The sequence below is a fragment of the Pimephales promelas genome, chromosome 12 (assembly GCF_988280905.1).
Source record: "Pimephales promelas chromosome 12, fPimPro1.hap1.1, whole genome shotgun sequence".
NCBI classification, from domain to species: Eukaryota; Metazoa; Chordata; class Actinopteri; order Cypriniformes; family Leuciscidae; genus Pimephales; species Pimephales promelas.
The window spans coordinates 34,696,379-34,720,493 of NC_142780.1; the positions used below are offsets into that span (position 1 = coordinate 34,696,379).

Below are 24,115 nucleotides of genomic sequence, written 5' to 3' on the forward strand. Positions count from 1 at the left end.
AAGTCCTCAACTTTTTTTTCTATTCAAAATTTATATAATGGGAGAGTTCATCATGAATCCCTCCGGTGTTTGTGTCTTATCCTGAACCACTAGTACACCTACATTGGGACTATTTTACACTGGTTCGGATCGCCGCCGCTGCGGAGTAGCCCAGTACCTCGTAAAAGACGTACACAGAGAGAAGTAGTTGCGGCTACTATGTTCTTCCGAAAGACGCATTATTCTGTTAATAAACACAAGTTTATTATCGCTCGCTATAGCGCCATGAAAAGTAAAAAATAAAGCCTCACAACTATTATTTGTGCATAAACTTGATTATAAACAACATATTTTGTCATCTTTACTGCAAGCTTACAAGAGCGATAATATCATTAAATGTGAAGGGGGCTAAAATATTTAGACAAAAAAAAAAAAAAAGTTTTGGAAACACTGTTGTAGGAGACTTTAAACTCGCAGAATAGGGGCACTTAAAAGTAGCAGTTCATCCACAAATAAAAATAAAAACCTTTGGTTATTAACTCACCCTTGTCGTTCCAAACTCGTATGTTGTGATTTAGCTAGTAATGAAACACAAAAGGGGAACTGAAGATTCTTCATGAACACAAGCTCCAAAACTGACAAAAACGCTGTAAAAATATTAAATCATGATATTCCAAATTGTACTGTACAGCATATTTACAGGAAGACTAGACCAAGTGTTTACTCACTACAAATCCTCAATGTCACGTATTAAATCAAATAAGAAACCTTAAATGCTTCAAATCAATTTTCCTGGATTTGATTAATGGAGGAATAATGTCTTGACATGGAGAAAAATAACAGAAAATGAGCTTAAATATATAAATATGACACAAACAAATCAGTAAACGAAGAACAAAGTGGCTATTTGTAGCGGTCCATCATGTTAATCAGGGCTTTTGGAGGTTAAGTTCAGTCCTGAGATGTCCAGCATTTCTCTACGTAATAGCTTTTTGAATATTTTCTCATTTGCTTCTTAGATTAGTTGATGCTTTCCGAGATAAGAAGCTAATAATCCCAGACGGAGCTCATTTTTTTGAGGGACTCGTACGTGCAGGTGCTTTTGTTTCCGATTTTAACACTAAATTTCACTGGAACCGCTAATGACATTTCTTCACGGCTTCGTTCATCCCGTAACGACCTTCCAGAAGAACACAAAGAGGAAGAGTTTTCTCCGGGAGGATTTTAAATTAAACGAGGCACTGAACAAACAACTAATACTTCAAGAAAAAGCATGGAGACAAAATTGAAAGCAACAAAGCTGGAAAATTAGCAAAAGGAAAATGTCTGGGGTGTTTCATAAGGCAGAGAAAACTAAAAAAAAAAAAAAAAAAAAAACTGTATTCCACTGTTTAGTCCGGAGTTAGTCAGGATGAATAAATAGATGCTTTCAGGCTCATAGGATCCTGGTGTCAGTGCAATTGAAGACTTCTTGACCTCTGACCTCAACTACAGCAAGCATGGCTTCACTGTATCAGACATACAGCTCTGAGAGACTCTTGACTCTTGAAGTCAACATGTTTCATTCGGCCCACTTCAGTCCTGAAGGGCCAGAATCTCTTTCCCAGAATGCCTGAGGCTCATTGCGTGAACATGTGGATGCCGTGCTGCTCCAGCTGTGCTCGGAGACGGCCGTTCTCGCTCTTGAGCTCCTCCAGCTGAAAACAACAACATAGAAGATGAGTGTTGAATCTGAAGATGAAGAGGCAAATGTTTTGTATAATACTTACGTTCACATTGATGCGTTTGCTAGACATTTTTTTTCAAAAGCGACTTATTGTATTGAAGCTGTGCTTTTATTTTTCAATTCACTGAAACCCGTGACCTTGGTGTTGCTAGTGCCATGCTCTACTGTTTGAGCTACAGGAAGGCAGAATAGAATAGAAATGACATACTAGAAAAGAGAATAGAATGAAATAAATAAAAAAATAAAATAAAATAGAAAATAGAATAGAAAATAATAGAATAGAAGAAAAATGAAAAGAGAATTGAATGGAATAAATAAAAAAAATAAACAAATAAAATTAAATAAAATAGAAAATAGAATAGAATATATAAAATAGAATAGAAAATAATAGAATAGAAGAAACATTAAATACTAGAAAAGAGAATTGAATGAAATAAATAAAATAATAAAATAGAAAAGAAGAAAAATTAAATACTAGAAAAGAGAATAGAACGAAATAAAAAATAAATAAAATATAAAATAGAATAGAAGAAAAATGAAATACTAGAAAAGAGAATAGAATGAACTAAAAAAATTAATAATAAATAAAATAAATAAAATATAAAATAGAATAGAATAGAATAAATAAAATAGAATAGAACTACTAGAAAAGAGAATAGAATAAAATAAATAAAAAAATAAAACAAATAAAATAAAATAGAAAATAGAATATAAAATAATAGAATAGAAGAAAAATTAAATACGAGAAAAGAGAATTGAATGGAATAAAAAAATGAAACAAATAAAATTAAATAAAATAGAAAATAGAATAGAATACATAAAATAGAATAGAAAATAATAGAATAAAAGAAAAATTAAATACTAGAAAAGAGAATTGAATGAAATAAATAAAATAAAAATAAAATAGAATAAATAGAATAGAAGAAAAATTAAACACTAGTAAAGAGAATAGAATGAAATAAAAAATAAATAAAATATAAAATAGAATAGAAGAAAAATTAAATACTAGAAAAGAGAATAGAATGAACTAAAAAATTAATAATAAATAAAATAAAATAAATACATTATAAAATAGAATATAATAGAATAAATAAAATAGAATTGAATTGAATAGCAAATAATAAAATACAAATTAAATAATAGAAAAGAGAATAGAATAAAATAAATAAAATAGAATAGCATAAAAGTACAGAAAAGAAAAGTAAAGACAAAATAAAATATTAAATTATTTTATTTATTATTTCATTATAATTATATAATTATTAATTGTATATTAAATATAAAAAATAACATATTTTAAAATAGAATAGAAGAAAATAGAACAGAAGAAAAGACAAAAATATAGAATAGAATAAAGGAAAATATAACAATACAGTAAAACAGAATAAAATAAAAGATGAAATGAATGAAATAAAAGATAAAATAGAATAGAATAAATAAAATAGAATATTATAACGAAAGAAAAGAAAATCTAGAATAATATAACAGACTAGAAAGATATTACACCTCTGTTTAATTGGACCGATGTGTTTTAGCACCCTCTTCTGGCGCTGTTGAGTGCGTTCAGCCCAGTAATTAGTTAATGTACGTGATCAAGCTAATCAGTGACCAAAATGTGCATGTGTGTGATTCAGGTATACCCTACGTTACGGGGAGAAAATGCCCCAACAATATAATAATAATAATTATTGATTAATGATTAATGATCCCTACACATGAAGTTAACGGCACACCTGCTGTCTGAGCAGCTCATTGTCCATCTGTACTCTCTCTGCTCTTCTCAAACTCTCCTGAAGCCTCTGCTTATGTTGCTTCAGCTCACCGATGTAATCGCACGCCTTCGACAGGATCCCACCTTTACTCTGAGGAACAAATAAAACGTGTGGGATTCAGTTTCAAGGCATCTATTGTGCATCACAGGTCAATAATGAGGTCAGATTTTCATTTTAGGAACTCACCGCTGCAGTCTTGGCACCATCTATACCACAGTCTGGGATCATTTTCGAGAGCGTCACAATCCAGTTGTTGATTTTGTCTCGCCGTCGCCTTTCAACTGCAAGTCAACAGCAAGAAGGAGATCAGAGGCAAAATCTAGGCCATACTGTCTAAAACTGCAGTACGTGTGGAGTCCATCAACCCTCTACTGCCATCTGCAGGCAGAGCTCCTGTCAGGATCTTTGGGATGGGAACAGGATTAGCAGTCTGTTGCTTTGCTTTGAGTAAAGACTCATATTAGATGAAGAGAATTCACTGACCTTCATTATGTTGTGCTCTTCTCCTCTCATCCCTAGGGGTGCGCGGACTGTCCATGTGCCTACGGTAATAATGGAGAGAAATCACGGCAATATTTCACATATTTATTCACTTTAGCATCTCAATGAAGGTGTTTTAAAAGGCTTAACATGGCTAAACCACTATATCTTTATATATGTGTGTGTGTGTGTGTATGTATATAACTATTTTTTTAAATTTGCATTTATTTAAACATTCTGTATGTGTGTGTTTTTAAATAAATGCAAATGAAAAAATACATATATATATATATATATATATATATATTAGGGCTGTGCAAAAATTAATTGCGATTAATCGCATCCAAAATAAAAGTGTTTACATAATATATTTTTGTGTGCTGTATATAATTATTTTGCATATATAAATACACACACATGCATGTATATATATATATTTTTTTTTTTTTTATTTAACAGTCAGACATACATACAAACAAACCAACATAGTGCAGTAGTGAGCAATCTTGTAAATCCATAATTCCAGCAGTGGCAAGAGTGATTAAGTGTTTGATCTAAGTGTGTAAGTGAGCGTGTATGAGCGTGGGTATGTGTATGCGTGTGTACACAAAGTAACCATTTATTATTATTACCATTGTCATTACCATCACTCCCCACTACCACCATACTGCCCATATTGTTTTTGTAGATTTTTATTTCCATCCTTCCTCCTATGTAACAATTGCCATTGTCAATCCTGTACAAAATATGATAATATAATAATATAATATAATAATATAATATAATATAATATAAGACAACCTTCCCCCACATCTCATCAGTCCCTATCTTTTCTATATTTTTCTTTTTTTTTGTGTGTGTGTTATGTGCAATGTCTAAAGTGCATTAAAAGAGGGAGTACAGTGCGAGAATGTCTCAAATTGGGCCAGAGATGCTGTCCCGTTGAAACTACTTCTCGCCTGTCTTGCCTGCCTTGGTGTTTGCGATGTTTATCCAAATATACTTATTCTTTTTTTTTTTTTTTTTTCCCTTTTCTATGTTGTGGTGCATTAAAAACCCATGAAGAGATAAGGGGGAAGTTATTGCATTAGTGATGACAATGACGCTTAATTCTAGTTCTACATTCTAATTCTACAGCATTGACAATGCATGTATATATTTAAGAAAATGTGTTATTCGTATATAAAATATTTATATTTATATAATATAGATTATGAATTTATATAATATATATATATATATATATACAGAATTTAAGCAAATAATTCTTAAATATATACATGCATGCATAGGTATTTATATATACAAAATAATTATAAACAGCACACACAAATATATTATGTAAACACACACTTTTATTTTGGATGTGATTAATCGCAATTAATTTTTGCACAGCCCTAATATATATATAAACTTTACCTCTAATGATTTCGGATATCTGTATGCTAAGCTACTATCTAAGCTATATCCAAATAATAATAATAAAAAAAGAACAAGAAATGTTTCATATCACAATCTATAGCTTTGGTTATATACATAGTATATAAAACATAAGTTAAAAGACATTAATGGTTGTTATAACGTAGATCAATATATAATAAATGTATATCTGTTTTGTAATCAGGCACAAAAGCGATTACCCATAAAAATTGCTTTAAATCAAAGCCCGTCCATATTAGAAATTCTCTGTTCGAACCAATCAGATTGCTTGGGTCCTAAGTATATTCTATATAGCATAGATATCCATAATAAAGGCTAGATGTCTCATCCGCGCTGCTGGCCAATGGAATTCGACGTCCACGCTGGCGGCCATCTTGCCACAGTCAGCTCGCTCACTCATAATATTGTGTTTTAATGGTGCTTGTGCTTTTTAAATAACCATAACTTGCTCAATTTTCAACCGGTTTGGATTATTATAAACGTTAGAGATGTAGTTATGAATAATAAGTGCATGAATAAATAATCATCCAGAATTATAGCCACGTGTAAAAAACCAAACCGTTTGTAAATCCGTCAAGATTTCAACGAGATAAGAGTATTTGTGTTCGTGCTGATCATTATCATATTTTGATAATACATGATCACATCTTACATCCGAGCCCACCAGAGAGCTTGCCTGTGACAAGATGGCCGCCAGTGAGACTCCGCCGTAAGAACTCTAGCCTTTATTATGGATATCTATGCTAGTATTATATGCACACCAGAATCTCGCTGGAAGTAGAAGGTCATCCAGGGATTTATTGCCTGTACTGTGAATTTGGACATGCTGCTTTCGTCACAGCTCTAGTGTGAGTTAGAGGAGGCGGGGCCTGTTCTCTCGGACCCCTAAAGCACAGTCTCATCAGCCTAAAGACGGCCCTAGTACGACAAGCTTACTCTCAGCTATGTAAGGTTACAGCTGGTGTTAGATCCCTCCGTAAGGTCTCTCTGCCCTTCGAGTGTGTGTGTGATCTCGGGGGAGTCTCGCATCGACTGTGTTCATTACGTTATAAATTGCAGTGCTGAAACAGCTGCCGAAGCCCGACTCTAGCCTAATGACACAACTGTTCCCCGAGTGTAATCTTCCCTCAGGTATACGCTTTAATGAAGTCACGACTCCACAGCATCTCACAAAACGCCATAAAGGAAGCGAGACACTTTCTAATGCAAACCAGCAAAAAGTTTATTTACTCTTCAGGAAATCTCTCTATATCTAGCACTATATGAGGGGAAGTGACCTCAGTATGTTAAACTAAAGCAACATAGCACTGGTCAACTTACAGGGATAGTTCACTTTGAAATTAATTTTTGATATGTTTACCAAGATGTAGGTGTCTTTGTTTCCACAGCATTTTCAATTTTGATATTTTTAGGTCAAACCGTTCTTGTCTGTCAGTCATATAATGGAGGTCTATGGTCACCACCTCAAAGAGCATGCACAGAGAAGTACAAATTAAACATGATTTAATGACTCGTAAATGGCCTAAGACACAAAACGAGCGGTTTGTGTGAGAAAACGAACAGTATTTACATCGTTTATATCAGCCACAAAGCACCCGCGGCCTCAGATCACTTGGATGTGGCTGTGGTTACAAGAGGTAAAAATTATATAAATACTGTTCGTTTTCTCACACAAACCGCTCGTTTCATGTCTTGGGCCATTTACGAGTACTTACGTTTACGAGTCATTAAATCATGTTTAATTTGGACTTCTCTGTGCATGCTCTTTGAGGTGGTGACCATAGACCTCCATTATATGACTGACAGACAACAACGGTTTAACCTAAAAATATCAAAATTTAAACTACTGTGGAAACAAAGACACCTACATCTTGGATGCCCTTGAGGTAAGATAAAACATATCAAAAATGAATTTCAAAGTGAACTATCCCTTTAAATACTCATTCAATCCCGCTCTGATTGAAACACCTGAATTCAATAATCAAGAGGTGTATCACAATACTTTTGTCCATATACTGCATTTCACTCAACAAAGTCCATTTTTACTCACATTTGGTGTTGATTATGTGGAATAGAAATGAGACTCTATACCTTTAAGAGACGGTTTTGGGTTTATTGTGGCTTAAAGGGATGTAAAGGTTTTTCTCACCAGTTAAAACCTTCATGCTGTTGTGTGTTGAGTTCATCTCTGCAGAAAAGGGGCACATTTATTTTAAAAAACACTTAATTTCAGCTTAAAGGTAGATGGAGCATTACAGAAACAGTTTAATTGGATCGTTACTATCTTTTGCTGACTGATACGTTCACAAAAACAGACAAATATTACAAGAAATATACTGGAACAGCATACAACCTACAATATATGTAGTAATTATTAGAGCCAGACCGATATTATCGGCTGATATTAGGCATTTTCCATAATATCGGTATCGCCAGTTATAATGGCCGATAAATGAATATTTAAATTATAAAATTAAAATGGACGAAACACGCTTCAATCATCTCTCCTTGGCCTGTTATATTGAAAATGTATGTTTTACAATTTGCAGTATGATGTTATCTATTGCTAAATTATGGCTCATCATAGACAAAGCAAGCTAATGCCACTATAGACCGCTAACGTTAACATTAATAAGCTTGGAAACCACAATGAAGGTTTTCTGCCTAAATAAAGTAATGATTACTGTATTTATAGCTAGCATATCTCTAGTTACAGTCCCTGTATTGTAAAATGTAAGTTATACTTGCGAGGAGTGAACATTTAGACATAGAGAAAAAGTATCAAACGTATCTTGTGCAGAAAAGTTAGCTTTTCTTTTACACGTGTGTGAAATCCAACAATATTTAATAAAAAATAAATAAATATCGGCCGATATATCGGAATATCGGATTTTAAAACCCAAAAATGTTTGTATCGGTATCGGCCTTCAAAATCCTTTATCGGTCGGGCTCTAGTAATTATACTGTGCATATAATAGGAACATTGTTGGAAGAGCAAAATAACACTACATTTGCTTAAATATGGGATGTGCATCATTTCTGACCACACTTCAAATACACAAGACATTTTGCACAAAATTTGATGATGAAAACTAATAAAAAGTACACAGGTAAAACAAATTTACTAGTAAATACTATAATAGTATATAAATAATACTTAAAAAAAAAAACACTGGTTCTGTGTGATCAGCATTTCATTCTGCATGCGACTCACACACTCTCTGACTAAAGGTGCTTTTATCCCAGGAAATAATAACCCGAGGGATTTAAAATTCTAATGGAAGAAAGAAAGATTAGGACTCTTGTAGAATTCATTACGCTGCAGATTTCACAAAAGCTGTGCGTGTCCAAAAGAAGGAAATAATCAAACAGGAATGACTGAAACAAACGCGTGATATTTCTACTGAGGCTATTCTGGAGGATGAGGATGTTGCAAACGCACAAACACGTGAACACTTCTGCTTGTGCAGAGCACCTTCAGAAGAAGCACAACAAACCACAATCTCCCATGAATTATGACTGAATCTGAGCACATGATCCCATCAAACACCAGAATCGTGACAAACATCCCTTTTCATATGGAGCGGGATCCCGAGGATAAATGGAGAGCAAGGAACATGCAAAAGTGTGACACAGAGCCTGCAGACAATCACTCCTGGGTAAAGACAGACCCCTGACGGCGTATTATTGACCTATAACATGTGTAAATACGTCCCATTCAATACCAATGAGAGTTAATGGACAACACCTGTAGCTTGCTGTCAGTGGCTGTAAACGCTAGATTTGTGTAGACTGGACTGGAGGACGATCTTCTGTGGTAAAGTGACACTAAGATATAGATCTTAAAAATAGGCTTAAAAACCACGGCTGTCACATCCAAAATAAAAATGTGTTTACATAATATATGTGTATATATGAAGAGTTCAGATGCAAAAGCCTCTAAATGCCATTTGAAATTTTCTTCTAAAATGACCATTTTTATCAAGCTTGTATATTTAAGTTCAGTAATTTCACTTAAATGACAATTAATAGGTAATCTTTATTGCCATTTAAGTGAAATTACTGAACTTAAATATACAAGCTTGATAAAAATGATCATTCTAGAAGAAAATTTCAAATGGCACTTAGAGGCTTTTGCATCTGAACTCTTCATATATATATATATGCATGCATGCATATATTTAAGAAAAATGTGTTATTTATATATCAAATATTTATATTTATATATAATATAAATTATTTATTAATATATATACAGTATATATACATGCAAATATTTATGTGTGTGTATATATATTTTTGTATATATAAATACACACACATGCATGCATATATTTAAGAATAATGTGTTATTTATAGGGATGGGCAACCATTAACCGCGATTAATCGCATCCAAAATAAAAGTTTATGTTTACATAATATATGTGTGTGTACTGTAGTGTGTATAATTCATTTGTATATATAAATACACACACATGAATGTATATATTTAAGAAATATTTGCATGTATATACTTTATATATATTTATACATAATTAATATTATAAATAAATATAACTATTTGATATATTAATAACACATTTTTCTTAAATATATACATGCATGTGTGGGTATTTATATATACAAATTAATTATACACACTACACACACATATATTATGTAAACACATACTTTTATTTTGGATGCGATTAATCGTTGCCCATCCCTAGTTATTTATATATAATATAAATTATGTATAATACAGTATATACATGCAAATATTTCTTAACTATATACAATATGTGTGTATTACGGAAGCCCTGAACCGCAACCTAAAAAAAAAAAATCTGAAAAAAAAAAAATCTGTAAAAAAAAAAATAGCATTTCGAGATTAAAGTCGAAAAATTTCGAGATTAAAGTCGAAAAATTTCGAGATTAAAGTCGAAACATTTCGAGATTAAAGTCGAAATATTTCTAGATTAAAGTCGAAACATTTCGAGAGACGAGAGTACGAGAATACAGTCTTCGGTAGAAGCTGCACGTGTGTGCTTGCCATTGTCTCACATTGCTGCACACACAGGCATTCATAATGGCCAATAGCGAGTTTCACACTGTCTGTGTGTGTGTGTGTGTGTGTGTGTGTGTGTGTTTTGTTTCATCAAAGGAAATTCAACAGGTGCCAATTTACCAGAATAGGATGCCATTATAGGATGTTGTAAAATATAGTTATGGGAAAACCAACACGGAAAACACTTTTCAGACTGGATGGAGAAATCCAGCTTTATGAATGAATGAATGAATGAATGAATAGGGCATTTATATAGCGCTTTCATATATGCCTACACTCAAAGTGCTTTACAATCATATCAGAGAATCTCTCCTCAACCACAAGTGGTCATTAAATCTTAGGAAATCACAGGATCCGGCCAATGATTGGATACATAACGATGCACTTAAAATGTATCCAGAGCGTATTTACGGTGAAGGGGAGACCGAACAGTTACTGTTTTGTTCTCGACCCAGATAGTGTTGACTAGACGAGCACGAAAACACCTCAGAAACACTGCATCTAGCGCGTGTGTAGAATTTTGTTGAAAGCCCAGATAAAAGTAAAAAGCTACTATTTTGTGTTTATCCATGGTAGTTCGACTTCACACACACACGCGCGTGCTGTTATGAATGCACGTTTCGACTTTAATCTCGAAACATTCCGACTTTAATCTCGAAATGCTAGATTTTTTTTTTTTTTTTTTTACAGATTTTTTTTTTACAGATTTTTTTTTTTTTTTTACTGACTTTTTTTTTTTTAGGTTGCGGTTCAGGGCTTCCGTAGTGTATATACTTAACTATATACAATATATTTCGTAACTATATCCAAACTTTTATTTTGGATGCGATTAATCACGATTAATCGTTGCCCAGCCCTATTAAAAACATAACACCTGTTTTGTGCCTTTTTTTTTTTGTACTTACACAGTGTGAGTGTGTGTGCGTGGAGCTATAGTCCGCTGAGAGGCCGAAAGCAGAGCGTCTGAAGGAGTCATCATCACGTAGAACTGACCTGAACCACAGAGACGACAGATGTTGTAACGATGCACATACTAAAGTCAAATATAATATATGTATGTCCATGAATAATTGCATTATAATATTATAAAATGTATATATATATAAATGTATATATGTATATTCCTCCTCTAACTGAAGTGAATGACTGTAACGATCTATTGAAGTGTGTTGTTGTGATTCTGTACGTGTGTGAGGCGGCAGGATCTCAAACTTGTCCGTACCTGTCGTTTGTGTGAATGTGGGTTCGGTTGCTGTTCCCTCGCTCACAGGTGATGCTGGGAAACACACACATCGTGCCTCCTCTCGGTCACCTTGCCTATCAGGACCGCCTCCATTACTGAAGGAGTGTTGAATTACTGTCTGGGAGAAAACAATGCATACACTTGAACATCTGGTTATAGCTGAGTTTGTGTAATATCTTAACATTAAAGGAGTAGTTCACTTTTACAAAAATAAAAAATAAGTTTGCTGATAATTTACTCACCCCCATGTCATCCAAGATGTCCATGTCTTTCTTTCTTCAGTCGAAAAGAAATGAATGTTTTTGATGAAAACATTCCAGGATTTTTCTCCATATAATGGACTTCAATGGGAACCAAACGGTTTCAGTGCAGCTTCAAAGGGCTTTAAACGAGCAAGGCGAGCATTTGTGCTTATAAAACTTAAACTTTTTTATTTATTTATGAAATGGCCACTCGTTTCGCTAGATAAGACCCTTATTCATCGTCTGGTGTCGTTTAAAGCTGCACTGAAACCGTTTGGACCCCATTGAAGTCCATTATATGGAGAAAAATCCTGGAAAGTTTTCATCAAAAACCTTCATTTCTTTTCGACTGAAGAAAGAAAGACATGGACATCTTGGATGACACGGGGGTGAGTAAATTATCAGCAAAAGTTTTTTTTTTTTTTAAGTGAACTACTCCTTTAACATTTGTGCATTTGGTAGACGCTTTTATCCAAAGCGACTTACATTGCATTTCAAGGTACACTATAACATTCTTATCAGTTCTTGCTTTCCCTAGGAATCGAACCCATTATCTTGGAGTTGCAAGCGCCAATGCTCTACTCCTTGAGCAACAATGTTCTGCTGTCATGTTTATCATGTTACGAAACCATAATGAAGTACGAGCTGGTTTCATACAGTACCTGCAGGGATCCGGTGACGTTAACCGGCTCTCCGACTTCTCTTCTACCCTCCAGTATTTGATCTGAGACAGGAGTCACTCGGTACGTCACCTGAGATATAAATCAAATACAGGGTTCATACAGATACTGTAAAAATCAATTCCAGGACTTTTTTTAGTGCTCACAAAGTAGCAAATGTGTGATTTGAACACAGCCAGAGACTTTCATTACTAGGGTTGATTATAATATAGTTTTTTTTTTAATATTATCCTAATATGCCTTTTTTCAGTGGATGTATAGAGTATTTTTAGCACCATTTCCATGATGTTTTTAGTCTTCCAATAGCCCTATTCGCACCGGATTAGTATTATCCGGGGGCCTCGTGTGATTTAGTAAATACCCCCTTACATCTGAATTTTATGAACGCTGTCAAACCGTAAAGAACAAGCGTTAAAACTACAAATGATGGCCATGATAAATGCTCCCTGCACTAAAATGCAAATGTCATGATTAACTATAAAGTGTTGGTTTCCAGCGTCTCCTGGCTGAATTCTCCATTCATCCATTTAATAATCATCCCTCCAGTCGATGCAGAGAGCTGTGCATGATCTAATTTAAAGGTCTAAAACGACACAGTTGTTCACTGAAAGAATACACATTTGTAAATACCCCTTAACATTAATCATCTGTCATGTGACCAGCCTTCTGACTGACATGTGACACAGGCCCAGTGCCAATCTCAGCGAGAGATTACAATCACATGACTGCCGGTGCAAATAGGTAAAACTCAAGAAAACGACACGCATAAAGAAAATAAAGCTATTTTTAATGTACATTTTACCATAAATTCTCATTATTGTAATATTCCTATTATTCTCATTATTAGAAGGGGGGGAAATACTTTAATAAAATGTTTTTTATTTAGAATTTTTAATATTGTTTAATCATCATAATGTAGGCTATAGCTATACAATTTTAATAAAATCCCCCTTTTTGCATTAATTCTTTATCCTCTGAAATATAATTTGTGGGCATTTTGATGTAAACACAGATGGACTTGGCAATGAAAAATAAAATAAAACTATTTTCAATGGTCATTTATGTACATTTTTACTCTATATTCTCATTATTCCCAGCGGTTGCTCTTATTATATTAGAGGGGGGAATATTCTGTATTGTATTCAGTACTTTTAATATTGTTTAATAAGCATTAATTCAATTTTACCATAATGCATAACTATACCATTTTAATAAAATGCCCCCATTTTCTCTTTGCATTAAAAATAATGAAAAAATATGTAACAAATAACTCATCCTTCATTTCTGAAATATAATTTTCAGTCATTTTGAGGTAAAACCACACAGATACTTGGCCGAGTTTATGAGGTTCCCATTAAGAGGGACAAAAATGACATCTACTGTATATCAGACTTTGGCATTGACGTCGGTTTAATCTTGACTCTAATAAAGATGGACGCTCACCTGTCCTCCAGGATTTTCTGTGTGAAACTGATAGTGAACATTTCCATCCACATGAGCTAAAGCACGAGGACCACCAGACACTGCCAAGCCTGCACAACACATGAAACGTGTGGATTAGCATCAAAATAATTTGAGTTTATATTTAATAAAATAATAGTACTTACAAGTAATCTAAAAGTCTCTCAATTAACATGAAATATAATGCATGCAACATGTATAATAAAGAATAAAGTGTTCAAGATGAATTATAGCACATCATGCTGCTGAAACAGTGCTAAACTCACCCAAACCCAGAACTAAAGCAAATATATTGGGAATTAAGTAGAACATCAGAGAGAAAGGAGAGAACTATAACAAACAAATGTCTCAGAAAAAGCATCATCATGTGACCAAACCAAGTTAATAACAGACATACCTTCAGCTGTTTGTGCAACCTTCGTGACTTGATTTTTGTAACTGCAGATAAACTTGTTCCTGTGAAGCATAAAAGTACAATATGAGCATAAAAGTACAATATGACCCTACATTCATCAACTTTTTCTTTTTTTACCTCTCAGTTGTTGGTCTCTACATATAAAATACAAAACAATTAAGAGGACCAGCAGCATCAAATTGCATTATTAAAATATATGTTCTTCAATCATTGTCTTCACAGACTGTACTATATGCATGGCCCATTTGTGTATCTGAGCTGTGTACAGAGAGTGTGTGACGCATTACCTGTGTGAAGAGTGTGTGTTGAGCTGCAGCTGATCCATCAGTGCTCTGACTCTCACACACACTCACACTGATGATCAGGATCACGGGAACAAACACTAAAGTCATGTGAGATTCTGCTTCTTCTTCTGAGGCTCAACGGCAGCAGTACTGCCACCAACTGGAATAAGATATTATATTTAAAGAAATACATAAATGTAAACGTTTAAAATACATTTAATACATTGTGTGAGTGTGTGTATAATATTATTTTGTTTTATTATTTTTAATTAAATTTTTTATGTTTTATTTTATATTTATTTGATCAAAATACAAAAAAATGTAATATTGCGAAAAATTATTACAAATTAAAATAACTGAATATATTGTTTTCAGCATCATTACTCCAGTCTTCAGTGAAGAAAACATTCAGAAATCATTATCAAATGCTGATTTATTATCAATGTTGGTAATAGCTAGCCTGTGCTGCTTAATATTTGTTTGGAACCTGTGATACTTTTTCAGGATTCATCAATAAAAATTTAAAACAGGATTTATTCAAAACAGAAAACAATATAAAACTTTACAATCCATTTTAATCAACACATCCTTTCTAAATAAAAGTATTCATTTCTTTCAAATAAAGTAAGAAATGAATTCCTGACCCCAAACTTTGTAACAGTATATTCTAAATAAATGCTGTCTTGCTATCTTGTTGCTTTTTATTCATCAAAGAGTCCTAAAAAAAGTATTACATGTTTTTTTTTTAATATTAAGCACCACAACTGTTTCCAACATTGATAATAAATCATCATATTTGATTGATTTCTGAAGGATCATGTGACACTAAAGACTGGGAAATTCCGTTTTCAATTTTAAGATCAATTTATGATTCCATAAATTGCAATTTACTATATATTTACATTGAAAACAGCTACATTGTAATAATATTTATATAATCATTTTTTAAACATTTATTTCTGTATTTTTGATCAAATGATAATGCAGGTTTGATAAGCTGAAGAGACTTTTTTCAAAAACAGTAAAATAGTAACGTTTCATGTTTCCAAGTTAAATGAACAGAACTCGGAGCAACTTTAGGAAATCTATATTTGTGTTCAATTAAACCTACCTACAGTCAAAATATTATTACACAAAAATTCAAGCTCGTTTTACGTACAAAATAAGAGCACTGGTTCATTAGAACTGAAGGCTTTTCACTGTGACCACCAGATGTCCTCCTTTCGAGCGCTTCAGTGAATCTTTTTCCCAATATATTCAGTTTCTAAGTCTTATAAAACTACGTTTTTCTCACCACTTATTGTAATAATTTCGTTTAATTTTGAGTGAGGTCTAGATATGCTGTTATCAATGCGTTTAGTTACAACAGTCAGTCACACGACCTTTAACCTACTTATGAATGGAACCAATTTTAAGTCCGTTTCAGCTCGAGTGCAAGAACACCCAAAGTTACTGATTGGCGCTGATTGGCCACAGCTCAGCTTTTGATTGACAGCTCCCAGATCTGAGCAGTTCTATTGGCTCACAGAACGGGCGTACGCTAAACCCCGCCCCTATTGGTGTCACAGAACAAGCGCTCCGGCTAGATCCTTCTGCTGAAGTTCACCTATGCCCGGCGTCGAACAGAGGAAGGTCCACGATGAGCGCCCGAGTTCTGGTCGGAGTTAAACGGGTCATTGATTATGCTGTCAAGGTACATATCAGATGCTTTTAATTATGAATAAACGTGGTGTAGTCCTGCCTTGGACAGTTTACGGCACGGAAAAGAGCTGAGTGTAGGCCAGCTGCTCTGTTGAATGAGGGTAGCTAGCTCTGGGCTGATAAACTGGGCTGTTTGATGAAGGTCAGCGTTATTAATATTGTTATTTTAAGTAATATCTGACGATACTACTTACAATCATGGCCGTGGGATCATAATAATGATCTATGTTCTACTGTAAACAACTGTCCAGCTGTAGTTTCATAAACATGCACGTTGCGTAACATAATAATTAGTCCTATACTCCTGTTAAATCAATTAATCGCATCTAACATAAAAGTTATATATATGGTGTTTTCACTTTTAATCAGTTTTAATGTTAAAGTTTATATTATTAATATCCATTGTCAATACATGTGGGTCAACTATTAAGGGGCATTTTATTTTCCATCAGTTGTCTATAGTTGTCTATACAAAGTTATTTGTATAATTACACTTTTGTTTAAAATACAGAAGAAGGGACATTTTATTAAACAGACTTATGAATTCATCATCTTCCTCATTTAAGGTCAGTGTGTAGTATAAAAAATAGACAGAATTGATAAGAAAATATATTAAAAATATTAAAATATCACTGACAAAAACGTGTCATGGTTGAGATTACGTGAACAATTCATTACCTATTTTATTAGCAATATTTTTTTTTTACATAGTAATATGCAGATCTACAATATTTGCTTAAATGTGTTATACATCCAGTGTGCAAAACTGAGCTCTGAATACTCATTTTCTGATTTAGTCTGTAATCTTTGTTCTTATGACCTTCTGTTTAGGCCTTTATCAAGAAGTAAGATTACAGATGAGTTGCTAACTTGCTATGCATATTGATTTGTCTGAACAGGCTTGTTACCAATACATTGTCAAATGTCCCAAACCTGTGTGATCTTTTCCAATCAGATTCCAGTTAGCTAGAGCTGGATGTTCAATGTAAATGTGTTCGTTGTGATTTGTGATCCTGAAACGTCTGATCTGAGCCGGTTGGTTATGATCCAGATGCAGTACACCTGAGATAGGGATATTGATCTGAAAGTATGTGTCCTCATTACTGCTTGAGTTACAGAGCGATCAGTGTGTGTTGTGTGTTATGAAACAGCCTCTGTTGTATCAGTCTCTGTGTCCTTCATGCCACTCTTGGAATAGTATGTGCACAGGTCATCTGGGGTCAAACACGTCGCCTCTGAGTGTGAATGTTTTTTGGACAACCTCCAGTTAAGCTCAAATCTATTGAGTACAACTATTAAAATTGTTTTTACGGCGCTTTTTACAATACAGATTGTTTGAATACTGAGATAACAGGAAAATAATGCAACAAAGTTTGTTTTCAAAAGAAAATAGCATCACAGTCCAGCTTAAGGAAGTTCAGTGATGTTTCGATTTTGTAGTAAAGTTATTAATTTAGTTCATTTATGTATGTAGCCGTTCTGGATGGTGATGTTCAGTTCTCACCGTCTTGATCCAGTATTGCTGTTATAACTGATAATGAGCTGACCGAGATAAAAGTTCAGTTTGGAATGAAAGTCCTATGAAACTTTGTGTTTTTTTTGTGTGATTACTCCTCTGTGTGTCTCTCTGTCCCCCTCAGATCCGGGTCAAGCCGGACCACACAGGAGTGGTTACAGATGGCGTCAAGCATTCGATGAACCCCTTCTGTGAGATCGCAGTGGAGGAGGCCGTCAGACTCAAGGAGAAGAAGCTTGTGAAGGAGATCGTGGCCGTCAGCTGTGGTCCTCAGCAGGTTCAGGTAGGAAATACACAAGATATATATATATATATATATATTAGGTGTGCAACGATACCCTCATGTTATGATTCGATGGGTATCACGATACGATATTATTGCGATAATCCAAGAGTAAAAGTTTAACAAAAATGAATAGTTGATTAAAATGCTAATTTTGATGTTAAATTGTGTGTGTGTGTGTAAATGAATAGGTTTGGACTTGGTGCTGGAAACCCAAAGCACAAGATAATAGAGACACCAGAATAACAATATTCATGATTCTGAAGCTGAAAAGTGAATTATTTTAGACGAACATGCTTACACTCTGTCACTGACTAGATATATTTAAAATAATGTAGACTGGTATTATCATTATGCCAACTTATATTATTATACATTATATTCAACATTATATATAGCAGTTTACTGACACTAAAATTCTGTACATTTTTTTTATTTTGGGTTAACTATCCATGATGCATATTGATGCATTTTTGTATTGCGATATATTGTGACACACAATATATTGTTACACTCTTAATATATATATATATATATATATATATATATATATATATATATCTTGATTGGCTCTCATTGTACAGTACTTGGATGTCATAGACCTATCAGTGTGCAAGTCGAATGCACATATTTACCTCGTTCCTGAACGAATCAGCCGTTTGAACGACTCGAATGAATGAATGACTCAATGATTTACTCATTTAGACATTTACCACCACCTACTGGTAGTTTTAGTTTCCTAATTCCTAATCGTTTTTAATCAGGTTTTTGGTGATCAAAGATGAGTTTTAAGGGATAAAATTATTGACTGCAGGGAGACTTTAAGAGTTTCGTGTCTTTATGTTCCTTTACTACACTGGTTCTCAGACTTTTTTCGTCGGACCCCCCATTAAAACCTTTAAAAAATCTGGCAATAATAAAAATGGAGTGATTTTTTTTTTTTTTTTTTTTTTTAATAAAAAAAAACTTGCAATGAAAAACACCTGGAATAGTTTCACCTTTGTAATGTCATTATTTCATATAACAGTAAGAGAGAATAATAATACAGAATATAACTTTTAATTTAAATAAATAAAAACATTTAAATATTTCAGTGATGCTTTGGATGAAAAATATATATAAAAGCGCAAATATATAACTGTTTTTGACAGCGCAAGCTCTGCTTCTTGTTGGTCTTCTCACCAGAATACACACAGCAGTCACCCCCAAGATTTGTTTTCCAAACGGTTTGGAGCAATTTGTTATATTTTTTGTAATTTAAAATATAACATTAAAGTGTATATTTGATGTAATGAATTGCTCTGTCATTTATCAGATTTAACAATTGTAATAATTTCAATTTGTGCTGATTAATTATGAACAATGGGTGAAATGGATGGGCGGGGCTTCATTAGGGCTCCTCCCCTAACCGCATGTGCTCTCTCTTCAAGCTTTTGGACAAAACTTGAGAACCCTGAATCATTAACATCTCTGTTGCAGGAGACGATCCGGACGGCTCTGGCCATGGGTGCGGACCGCGGGATACACGTGGAAGTGTCCGGGAAAGACTACGAGACGCTCGGTCCCCTGCAGGTCTCCAAGATAATGGCTGCTCTCGCTAAGAAAGAGGAAGCCGATCTGATCATTCTGGGTAAACAGGTAGCCGACGCTTAATTTCTGTACAGTATAAACAAATTACTGAATATTCATGGGTTGATTTCATGATATTGTGTTATGTTCCTCTTTTAGGCCATAGATGACGACTGCAATCAGACTGGACAGATGACGGCAGCTCTGTTGGACTGGCCGCAGGTTTGCTCCCATCTGTATATTCAGTAATGTTTGATAAGGAAAGCATCACTATTACTATGGACTGGATTTGAAGAGTGATTTTTGCAGGAGAAATATACAACCTTCTTGTCACTTAGAGGTGTTGTGTTAGGATCATTATAGGATTATATTTGTCACACTTTCGATGCCAAAACACATTATAATCCACAAGTTTGCATGCCCACATACAATCCTGACACGGTCAAAAATGGTTTGTTTCCCTCATTACTTTACACCTCTCTGGCTACATATGAAGAGTTCAGATGCAAAAGCCTCTAAGTGCCATTTGAAATTTTCTTCTTTAATGATAATTTTTATCAAACTTGTATATTTAAGTTCAGTAATTTCACTTAAATGGCAATGATAATTACCTATTAATTGTTATTAAAGTGAAATTACTGAACATAAATATACAAGTTTGATAAAAATCATCATTAAAGAAGGAAATTTCAAATGGCATTTAGAGGCTTTTGCATCTGAACTCTTCATATATACTTCCTAAACCCACACTTCACCCAGTGTCCAACAGTGGAACTACAACAAATTATAAAACTTACCGGGCAAATTGAGTCCAATTTGATATTTGCTCTGCCTGTTACGTCACATTTCTTTCTGGACTGAGAGTGACCGAATTATTTGATCATTTTCTAGGGAACATTTGCATCTGAGTTGACCTTAGAAGGAGGCAAGCTGAAGGTGGTGAGAGAAATCGATGGTGGATTGGAGACCATTATGATCAATATGCCAGCCGTCGTGACCGCTGACCTCCGTCTCAACACTCCCAGATACGCCACGCTGCCCAACATCATGGTACAGTAATGCAACACTGCTGCTCTGTGTGCCCATACGTTTTTTTTTGTTTTTTTTTGGTAACACTTTGCAATAAGATTCATTAGTTAATGTATACACTAACGTAAACTAACCATGAGCAATGCATTTGTTACTGCATTTGTTCATCTTCGTTAATGTTAGTTAATAAAAATACAGTACTGTTCATTGTTAGTTCACAGTGCATGAACTAATGTTAACAAGATTTTAGTGAAGCATTAGTAAGTGTTGAAATTAACATTTAAAAAAGTTAATTAATACCAATGAAAATGCAGTTGATTATTACTAATTTACTTAACTAATATTAACCTTATTTGTAAAGTGTTACCGTGGTTTATTTATTTATTTATTTATTTATTTTTTGATACCAGGATCATGGGTTCGATTCCCAGGGAATGCATGAACTGATCAAATACATACTTTAAATGCAGTTTAAGTTGCTTTGGATAAATGCATATATGTAGATGTATTAAAATTTGCATTAAAATTTGTAATGTGTTTGAATAAAGTCTTTTTAATGCTCACAAGGCTGCATTTACTTGATAAAAATACAGCAAAATTCTGAAATATTTCTACAATTTAAAGTTGTTTTCTTTGTAAATTAAAATGAATTTATTTCTGTGATCAAAGCGGAATTTTCTGCATCGTTACTCCAGTTTTCAGTCACATGATCCTTCAGTAATAATTCCAATATGCTAATATATTAATATTTCACAATACTGTTGTTTTTACTTTATTTTTTATTGTGTAAATGCAGCCTGGTCAACAAAAAAAAAAAAATAGAAATGTGTCCAGGGCTGATTTAAGGCTGAGATGTTTTAGTGACCCTCCATACCCTTTAATGCAAGTTTCTAATTATAATTAGCATTTTCAAACGGTTCCCGCTGGATGTTTAGATAGGAAAAGCACTTTTCAATTTAAATTAATGAAATTCTATGGTTAACATATTTTTTTAAATGACCAACCTAAGTGGAAAGCTGGGAAGAAAACAGTCTCCAAAACTTGTAGTTGTTGTGCCTCTGTAGAAAGCGAAGAAAAAGAAGATTGCGAATGTGAAGCCTGCAGACTTGGGAGTGGATGTGAGCTCACGGTTGGAGGTGCTCAATGTGGAGGAACCGGCTCAGAGACTCGCCGGGGTGAAAGTGGAGACCGTCGACGATCTGGTGGGAAAACTGAAGGAGGCTGGAAGAATATAGAGGAAGCAGATGCAGTGCAGACTAACACTGAAGGTAACGAATATAATATCACACTCACTAACTCGATTCTCAAAAACGTTTTGCACAAAGAAATTAATTAAGCGTTAATTTAAGTAATTTAATTGCGTGGCTAAAGTAGTTCCAGGCAAGTTTTGACTGCGTTACAGCTCCATATCACTTCGCCAAATGATGTCGGTTATTCCAAAGGTCCTTAGATCCGACAGCAAAATAACCAAAACACACAATGACACTGACCAAGCAAATAAATATAGTAAACAATAGGATAAAAACCACTAAGTAATTACATTTAATTATCTATGGAAAGCATATTCTCTTTCTCCTGCTCTCTCCCACATAAAAAATGCACACGCATACAAGACAGGGACATAAATGAAACAATAAACGAATTTCTCAATAAAATCGATTCGCATCTGCAAAACGAAACGTTTCTCAATATAGAGCAGCTGTCTTTGAAGCGCTTAAACTTACAGTTTCACTATTAGTAGAGATGCACAGACTCGGGTAATTCACACACGCTTAATTTCTTTCTAATAACGCCATTCGTCTGCATATCAATGTCTCAAGCCTTCGTTACTAGCTCTAAAATGACATTTTGGGATTAGCAATGGAGGTTTGGGGTGAGATGCGTAAGGAATTAGTTTGACACGAGCGTTTTAAGAAGAAAAATCTGACAAATGTCGGAAATAATATAACAATAAAAATCTTAGTATTTGCAGAATAATTGACTCTAGGTTATTGAACTATTTGGAAAATAACGCACACCCGAGGTGTAAGGTGTCACTTCGCACCGTGGTCGAATTAACCACCTCGAGTGTGCATTATTTTTCTAATAATTCAACAATATTTACTGTATTAATACAAATACAACTACCCATTATTAGTTCATGTTAGCTAACTAATAAAACTTTTTATTTGATTAATGTGTTGGCTGATGTTGATATGAAGTAAGGTTAATATAAGCTTTAGAAGTCTCTTTCATTGTTAGTTTTACTAATGTCAACAAATGAGACCTTATTTAAAACTGCCCTCAGCTCATCTGTTTATCTCGGCTTTTAACATGTAATTTATCCTGTTTTTAATGTTTAAGTTATTGATTGTTCTTTATTGTGTATCTATATTGTAATTGTACAGCACTTTGGTAGTAAATGTGCTTTAGAAATAAACAGAACTTGAATTTATTTACTGATTAAACGAATAAAATGAGGTCTAGAAAAAGCTATTATTAAACATGGAAGCAGGTTGCCTCGTTTTTGGCAGCCACATAGTAACAAAAATAAAAATATAATGTTGTTTGAACACTCATGAATAGGTAATTCATGTTATATTTTTTTGTAGGTCTTTTATAAGTGGTGATGGAGCAAACAACTGTTGATCAAACTCTGAGGCCAGTAAAGTCTGCATCGGCCCCGTCACAAATCCAGACCAGACCCATGTAGTTTATATTGTATCTGTGTTTTTGACTCTTATGTTCTTGTGAATGCTGAGAGACACTGATCCATCAACGCCCATCCGTCCCAGCAAGGGCTCATCGAGATTATAAGAAACAGGACATCAATATATACAGTAGGGAACACTTTTGAATGCACTAATAAGCCATTATATTTGTTTCATTGATATGTTCAGTCAAAATCAGAACTGTCTGTGCTTCCTGAAATTAATTGTGTAGTGAAAAACTAGTTTGATGTTGTTTAAAGTTAAGCATCAGTGTCTCTCGGCATGAAGAAAGAGTAAATCACATTACCACAAGCGCCTCGAAATGAGTCCTGATTGTACAGTATCATTTGATGACAATAAAAAGTTGTCTTTTTCATATGCATATCATTATTGTGAGTCTATCATTTTTTGGGGTCTGTATAATGAGGTGTTTGCTTTTCTACTCACTCATTGTAATGTTTGAAATACTTGTTCCTATCCCAGTGCTGTAGATAGATGCTCGTATGGTTTATTTGTCCATTTCTGTCAAGGTTTGAGCTCGTCTAATCTGTTGTGTGG

The 24,115-nt window shown here is 33.9% G+C and overlaps 2 protein-coding genes across 2 annotated transcripts; one reads left to right on the forward strand and one right to left on the reverse strand.

The window, feature by feature from the left end:
• Positions 1-760: 760 nt before the first annotated feature.
• Positions 761-15,810, reverse strand: usf2l (upstream transcription factor 2, c-fos interacting-like). The gene is given in 13 exon segments (XM_039688811.2): positions 761-1,676; positions 3,439-3,567; positions 3,664-3,758; positions 3,961-4,019; positions 7,547-7,585; positions 11,350-11,437; positions 11,667-11,805; positions 12,592-12,681; positions 14,053-14,141; positions 14,468-14,526; positions 14,773-14,834; positions 14,836-14,897; positions 15,804-15,810. Coding segments are annotated over 13 exon segments (996 nt in total). The 3' UTR covers positions 761-1,598.
• A 498-nt stretch (positions 15,811-16,308) lies between these two features.
• Positions 16,309-23,939, forward strand: etfb (electron transfer flavoprotein subunit beta). Its single transcript, XM_089118081.1, has 7 exons — positions 16,309-16,462; positions 18,111-18,269; positions 19,749-19,907; positions 19,998-20,060; positions 20,730-20,888; positions 21,932-22,135; positions 23,459-23,939. Exons 1-6 carry the CDS (start codon positions 16,409-16,411, stop codon positions 22,100-22,102), a joined length of 765 nt encoding a protein of 254 aa, XP_088974207.1. The 5' UTR covers positions 16,309-16,408; the 3' UTR covers positions 22,103-22,135; positions 23,459-23,939.
• The last annotated feature ends 176 nt before the right edge of the window (positions 23,940-24,115 follow it).

Bases quoted from the DNA above. Each gene is read 5' to 3' on its own strand.
- etfb (XM_089118081.1), top strand. From the start codon at position 16,409: ATGAGCGCCCGAGTTCTGGTCGGAGTTAAACGGGTCATTGATTATGCT. The intron at 16,463-18,110 runs GTACATATCAGA...TGTCCCCCTCAG, and splicing joins TCATTGATTATGCTGTCAAG to ATCCGGGTCAAGCCGGACCA. The intron at 20,889-21,931 runs GTACAGTAATGC...GTGCCTCTGTAG, and splicing joins CCACGCTGCCCAACATCATG to AAAGCGAAGAAAAAGAAGAT.